We start from the raw sequence: 7271 nt of genomic DNA, 5'->3' as shown, positions 1-7271 counted from the left end.
ATTCCATCAGGATGATGGCGAAGCAGTTACTAAACTTTTTTGAAGAGAGTTCAATCAGAGATTATCCATTTTTTTGTTGCTTTGTCATATCCTTGCTCCCCATGTGTATTCTCCTGAATGTTTACTGAGTTTTTGGTTTCCAGTATTTTGTATTTTTGCCCCATTGCCTCTCGAACCTTATTAAATCTGCAAAACTCATCTCTGCCTCATCATCTCTGCATTTGGTTTCTCAACCAACCTCCACCAAACTTTAACAACAAGTGATGAAACAGAAACGATGGCTTCTTCTAGTTACTTCTACTGTATCCACACCTGCTCCATATCAGCTCATTAGCACATTCTTTGTTCTGTTCCTCATATATACACCACCTCTGCAGTTCCTCATAGCTGATTTCTCATTATTTTGTTGCTTTGTCATATCCTTGCTCCCCATGTGTATTCTCCTGAATGTTTACTGAGTTTTTGGTTTCCAGTATTTTGTATTTTTGCCCCATTGCCTCTCGAACCTTATTAAATCTGCAAAACTCATCTCTGCCTCATCATCTCTGCATTTGGTTTCTCNTTTCCAGTATTTTGTATTTTTGCCCCATTGCCTCTCGAACCTTATTAAATCTGCAAAACTCATCTCTGCCTCATCATCTCTGCATTTGGTTTCTCCACCAACCTCCACCACACTTTAACAACAAGTGATAAAACAGAAATGATGGCTCCTTCTGGTTACTTCTATCCACACCTGCTCCATATCAGCTCATTAGCACATTCTTTGTTCTGTTCCCCATATATACACCACCTCTGCAGTTCCTCATTACTGTTTTCTTGTTGCTTTGTTGCTTGCTTGCTTGTTCTTTCTCACTGGAATCTCCTGTTTTATGGTTTCTTATTTTGCTCCTAGATTTTTGACTCTGTTGTCTCTGGAACCTCAATTAAATCAGCTAAACCTATCTCCGCTTCCTCATCTCTGAATTTGGGTCTTCTAAAACCTCCACAGCACCTGAAAATGTTAGGCAGAAAGAAAGCAATGGTGAGTCTAAGGAGATTAAAATGAGAACTTCACGATCATTTGTTTTTGTTTGTCATCTTCTACTTGGTATTATGAACACCTTCAAAATTATATTGTATAAGTAAGTCAAATATCTGTTAGAGGGAAAACTGAACCAATCAGATTGGATGATCTAGTTGAATCGTCTATGCAAAGTGCCTTGAGATGACATGTTGTGAATTGGTGCTATATAAAAAAACTGAATTCAATTGAAACAAAAATGATAAAAAAAGTAACTCTTCCTAATCAAATACTCATAATCTGACCAGAAATGTGGACAGGCACCTTCACATCTGCCTTCCTCTGACTAAGCCATTCAAGGCTTTTATATTTCTTGTGAACTAATTTAATACTTGTGATGCCTTAGGTAACACATAGTTTGGTTTAATGGGATTATAACACTCCTCTACAAAGGTTGTATAAAACTTTGACGAAGTGTTGTGTCTTTCACCTTCCTTTAGCCATATGAATGACCTAAAAAAAAAAAAACCTGAAATTGCTGTTGTTTCAATGTCAGCAATCTTCTTCTTTCGTTTAAGAGTTTATGTATTTGTTTAACCAGACTATTGCAACTTTTCATTTGCACAAATTCTTCCCTCTTATAAATATGTTTTTTAATTGAATTGTGCAGTATATATATGACAGATTTGTATAAAGAAAGGTGCTACGGCAACATAAAGTGCCATTTGTTTAAATAATAAAAACCTGAAGTTGTAATACAGCAGAAAGCATATTTAAGGTATTAAGTAGATGTCAGAAGTAGCCAAAATTGGGATTGTACGGTTAAAGCTTTATGAAAAAGAGAAGGATGAAAATTGGCAGTGAAGTTCTGGTTGGTGCATTACTAGCAAGAGATGATTTTATGGACTTCAAAATAATTCCTTTAGGAAGGGTAAGTCTTGATTTGTCCTTTCTTTGTACATGTAGCAATGAAGGGCAAGAGATGCTGACATAAAGCTCCGAGCACCTGATGGAGCGCTATGACTGCAGCTCTCGTGAGAGGGACAAAAACAGCAACATATGAAGGCGGCAGCTGGCAGAGGGAAGGCACAGGCAAGCAAGAAGAGGCATGAGCAGCACGTCCCCATGCACTGCACAGAGACTTTCCTTCAAATGGAGCCTTTTCCCTCAAAGACATGAGGAATCAAAACCTAAAATGGCCTTTAGGTAATAAAAAACAAAAATTACTTCAAAAAAAATCAGCTAGCATTCCGAATAACAAACAAAGTAATTCTCACAAAACAGGAACTCAAATGAGACCAACCATGAACATGACATCTCGTCCAGAAATAAAAAACAAAAAAAAGAAGGCAAATCAAAGAAAACAGGAGCTCACTTAAAACGAAAAACAAAGGCTGCAGTTTGCTGATAGAAAATACAGCAGAAATTCTGATTCACACACCAGCGGCTGGTCCCGGTTGAGCCTGGACAAAGACTGGGTCCTAGCCTCCCTGTGGGGGCTGTAATACACCCTGTCCAGCTCGTTCAGCCTGCCCTCGCTCAGGGCTCCTTCCCTGGAGTAGTTTCTTGGACCGACCTCCCGACCAGACCCAATGTGCTCCCTGTTCCTAAAGTCACCCGAATGTACGGATTTGGTGGTAGTCACAGGGGGGTCCGAGAACTCCTCCTCAACACTGCACTGACGGGTCAGAGTTCTTTTACGGCCCATTGCTAGTGCTCGCCTTTCTACTGGGCCCTCACAGTGGATGATGCGAACAGACCCCCGTATGGGACTTCCATGGGCATAATATCCCCGATGACCCCTTCCCAGGGACCCCTCTTCCTCACTGCCACAGTCTAAACCACTGTCAGGGCTCTTGGTGTTCTGCCGATTGGGTCGTCCATAATTGCGGTCATCTGCATTGTAACCATAGCGGCTGTCGGTGAAGCGAGGGGAGGAGCGTTGGCGCTGCAGGCGGCTGTTCTTGCCGTGGCTGAGGTGGTCACTCATGTGGGGCTCCTGGTTGTACATCCTGCGCTGAGTTTGAGGCGTCCCAGGTCGCCCGCCTTCCTCAAAGCTCAGATGCTGGCCCATACTGTCCAAGCTGTCCGACTCCTCCTCTGCCACCTCCGGGATGCTGTGGAGACGTTTGCTGCGGAGCGACCTCTGCCTCACCACTTCCCTCTGGAGATCCCAACAGTCTCTTTCTTCTGCTAAGTCCTGACGCTTGTAATACGCCTACATCATAACCAGGAAGTAATGGTCCACAGTTTTAAAGTTCATTCAGGGTCGGTTCAATTCAAACGGGTGCAGTTTATATAAATTGTGAAGGGGGGTTTGAACGTTTTTCGAAGGTTTTTAGAACAGGCAGGAAACAACATAGTATGTGAATAGAACAAATGGGGGGGAAAAGACAAAAATAAAGACAGAATTAGTTATTTGTGGCAATGTAGAAACACATGCAGTCTCATTCCGTGAAGAGGAAAGTCGCATGCTCTGAACAGGAATCTGTGTAGGTTCAAAGATGGAGGAACACCTTCAAAGAAGAACATGGGATGTGGACAGTCTAACCCATGAGAAAGAAGTTAAGACCATAGCTATGGCATAAACAGAAAGATGAATGTGATTGAAATACAAGAAATGGAAAACACAGATATCTCCCATTCCAGTAAATAGTTGAAGATCATTACTAAAATAAAAGCTATTGTTTTTAAATGATTTTAATGAGTATAAATAAAGAGGCAAAACATACTTTTAAATACAAACAGACAACAAGGAGAGGCGTATTTAGTTTTAGTACACCTTATATGAACAAAATATTACATCACAGTTCTGACAAGAAAACAAGTCAAACCTCAATATTATTGAGTTTCCATGGCTATAAAACTAAATACTGTCCGACCACAATTATTCATTGGCTAAAGTGACTCTGAATCCTAATTTTTCAATCATGATCCTGTACATCCACACATTGACACTTACAGACTGAATGATGAATGTGCCAATTATGGTAACATTAAAAGTTAGACATCCAGACATGACAGACGTGAACACAAGTGAAAATAACCATTTAAGTGCTCACTTAAATGAGATTCCTGTATGCACTTGATATGCCATGACCCTGATACAGTTAAGTACATTAATGTTTGCACTGCCGCCTCATATTTTTGCATCACTTTATTACTTTTAGAGCCACCTGGATGCATTATCAACAGCTTTAGAGGACATTGCAAACGAAATTATGATTTTTTCTTTTTCAATTTGTGTTTTTTAGTACTGTGCTCTTGCATGCAATTTATATATTCATGTTTGCAAAGCAATCTCCACAAGCTCAGCCTGAAATGAATAAAGCAGGATAGGAAGGTTGGTTTGAAGCAGCAGGTTCGGCTGATTCTAGTCATGGGGTACAGCCAGGCAAAGCCATCGGCTGGACTAATGCAGTACAGGGGATGTATCTATATCTCCCTAAAAGACTTTTTGTCATTCGCCATCAAACTGTTGCAGATGTGCAGTGAAGTATGTACCTTAAGAGTGCTGTGAGAGTTGATGCTGCGTCTGCGACCCTCTTCCAGCTGCATCTCAGAGTAAAGATCTTCCTCATCTTCCTCCATTATGTCAGACAGGTCAGAGCCCCGGCTACTCTCAGTGTGGTACTCTTCACTGTGGCTGTAGTGATGATGGTGGTGCTACAAAAATAAGACAACCAATAGAAAGAGGAGGCTGACAGGGGGACATTTTTATTGCTGCTCTACAAAAACATATTTTCTCTCTTTTGAGTTCTCATATTACGAGAGAAAAAACCTAAGGTGTTTACACAACATAAATATATAGAGAGGGAATTATGTTGCAAGAATTTTGAAAGCAAGAAACACAGATTAAAAAAAATGCAATCCAAAAATAAACCATAAAAAAAAAAATTAGATACATTTTTACTGTTTTCTTTTTGTATTACTTATTTTTTAAACTTAATTTTTTATTTACATTTTTGACAGATTTTATATTGATTGTTTTATTTCCCTTTTTTATATTAAGTTCTACCAATTGCCTCTTTTCATTGTGTTTTACAGATCACATTTTCTTTTTTAAACCCCAATACAAAAACGCTCATGACCAATAAAAATGCTGTTTCTAACGTCCATGCAGAACATTGGAAAAGGATCTTCTCATTCTAGAGGAAAGCCTTCCTCCAGAACTTAAGTAAATTTAATCTGTAAAACACGATTTAAAAAAATGCAGTTGCTAAAACTCAATCTGAAAAAAGAGAAATTAAAAAAATTAAAGTTGAAAATATAAAATCTGATAGAACAGCAAAGTTACTCTCAAACTCTTTTACTTGATTAAGAAGTTCTTCAAAGTTTCATTTCTAGATTGCATTACTTTTTCAAATTTAAATGTACATGTTGTTTGCTTGCAGAAATAATGGAACAGAATTCACTCCAAAAATATACAACAAGGTGAAAATTATTCTAAAGCAGTAACATGAAAGGTTACATAAATATGAAAACAAACATTTAACCTATGATGATTCTTATACATAAAAAAAAATCGAGTTTGACAACTTTGGAAGTTGTTTTTCTGGCTAAGCTGCTTTATATAAAGTCAAAATGTGATTATAACAAAAGTATAAACACTGATGACAATTTTGAGCTTTATTCATTTATAATTTCATAAAGTAAAGCAGTAAAGTGTCTAATTCAAAGAGGGGGATCTTCTCTTTTTGCTCTTTCTTTAACCTAACACTGTAAAAACAAATTTTAAGATTAACATTTCTTAAAAAATATATAATAATAATTCTTAACATTTCTTATAATCAGTGTATTTGCACTTAACTAGAGCAGGGAAAACAGATCATCTATTAATGGAGTGAGCATTTCCCTTTAAAACAACAAAATTAGATATTATGCACTTGAAATAAGATAACTGAGTTTCTTATTTCTTATTTTTCTTATTGACAATTGTGCTACTTACATGCCTGAATCAAGAGAAAATACATATATTTCAAGAAAAAAAAATGCTTTTTTTTTTTGTTTTTTGCGTTGACCAAAAAAAAAAAAAAAACAGTCCAAGATAAGATATTTAACCAACAGGTAGACGGACACTAAAGCTTGGGATCTCTGGAAATGTACCTGTCGGCCCAACTCTGAACCTCTGAGGAACTCGTCTACTGAGGCTCCTCTTCGTCTGGCATGTGGAGAATCGTAGCCATCCTCCTCCTCGTCTGAGTTGAGCGGAGGCAAGGCGTTACCTCGATCACTGAAGATATTCCTTTTGTCAACCTGTCAACCATTATATTACGCTTTTAGAATTTCAAAGAGAAAAGTTAGAAAAGAGAATAGTGAACATGGTCCAAAAAAGTAAAAGGAATCATGACAAAAAGAAAAAATGAAGTGTCAGACTCGCACCCGATTAGCCTCGGCAAAAGCTCTCTGAGCAGCTTCTCTTGCCATGGCCTTGGCGATGGTGTTGGGTATAGGGACTCCCTGAGGCTGTGGCAGAATCCTCTGAGGAGAGGGTGATCGCCGGGGTGGGAAGAGCGGAGGCTCCAAGTTGGGTCCGTGCATGGGTGGCAGCGGAGAGGGCGAGCGCTCCCACGGCTGGGCTAGCCGCAGGCCCACCTCATGCTCTTTGGTTTCTGGCTCTCTGGCACTTATTAATGGTTTTGACTTGGGTATGGAGTGGCGCTGAAAATGTAGCTGAGGATGGGGAGGTTGACATACAGGCTGCGAGTGTGGTTGTGCGTGTGGTAGCGTGTGTGGCTGAGCTCGAGGCAGAGGCTGAACCTGGGGCTGAGGGTGATTTGGAGGATATGTTGATGGATAAGGAGGATGGGTTTGAGAATGTACTTGATGGGGTTGTGGCACTGGATGGGGGATAGAAGGGGGAGGGGCGGTGACTCGGTGGGAGAGGCGTGGAGAGCCCAGGAGATTGTGTGGGATCATAGCCACAGGTGAATCCTGGGACTCTCCTTGGGTTGATAACGTCCTTACAATGACTTCTCTGGCTTCCAGGCCTTGAATCCTGTTTAAATCCACGCTCACATAGTCGGCTGTGGGGTACAAGACCTCTGCTATCTGCATTCGAAAGAAAGAGTTTTTACCCATAAGTACAGCTTTCAAAACAGAGAAATGCTAAAACACTACCTCAATACAGCAAAACATGCATTAGAAAGTCTAAATAAACATTGGAAAAACATTCTGCACCAGTCTTCGTGTTTCATCCATCCATCCATCCATCCAACCATCCATCCATCCATCCATCCATCCATCCATCCATCCATCCATCCATCCATCC

General features: G+C 39.8%; 1 protein-coding gene across 11 annotated transcripts in view; it reads right to left on the bottom strand.

The window, feature by feature from the left end:
* The window catches only part of LOC107081823 (RIMS-binding protein 2-like), a 139687-nt gene that overhangs the window by 14321 nt on the left and 118095 nt on the right, over nucleotides 1–7271 (bottom strand). For 8 of the 11 annotated variants that reach the window (XM_015370126.1, XM_015370133.1, XM_015370127.1 and 5 more), the window contains 4 exons: nucleotides 6383–7051; nucleotides 6107–6256; nucleotides 4505–4666; nucleotides 2442–3218 (listed from right to left, as the gene is read on the bottom strand). In XM_015370126.1, the coding sequence (XP_015225612.1) occupies nucleotides 2442–3218; nucleotides 4505–4666; nucleotides 6107–6256; nucleotides 6383–7051 (1758 nt within the window). The remainder of the gene's footprint in view (nucleotides 1–2441; nucleotides 3219–4504; nucleotides 4667–6106; nucleotides 6257–6382; nucleotides 7052–7271) is intronic. The other 3 variants (XM_015370134.1, XM_015370135.1, XM_015370136.1) reach the window with 1 other exon arrangement.

Source organism: Cyprinodon variegatus, unplaced genomic scaffold, assembly GCF_000732505.1.
Source record: "Cyprinodon variegatus isolate N-32 unplaced genomic scaffold, C_variegatus-1.0 Scaffold41, whole genome shotgun sequence".
NCBI lineage: Eukaryota > Metazoa > Chordata > Actinopteri > Cyprinodontiformes > Cyprinodontidae > Cyprinodon > Cyprinodon variegatus.
The sequence above is the reverse complement of the archived record's forward strand: the minus strand, read 5'-3'. Positions and strand labels throughout refer to the sequence as shown.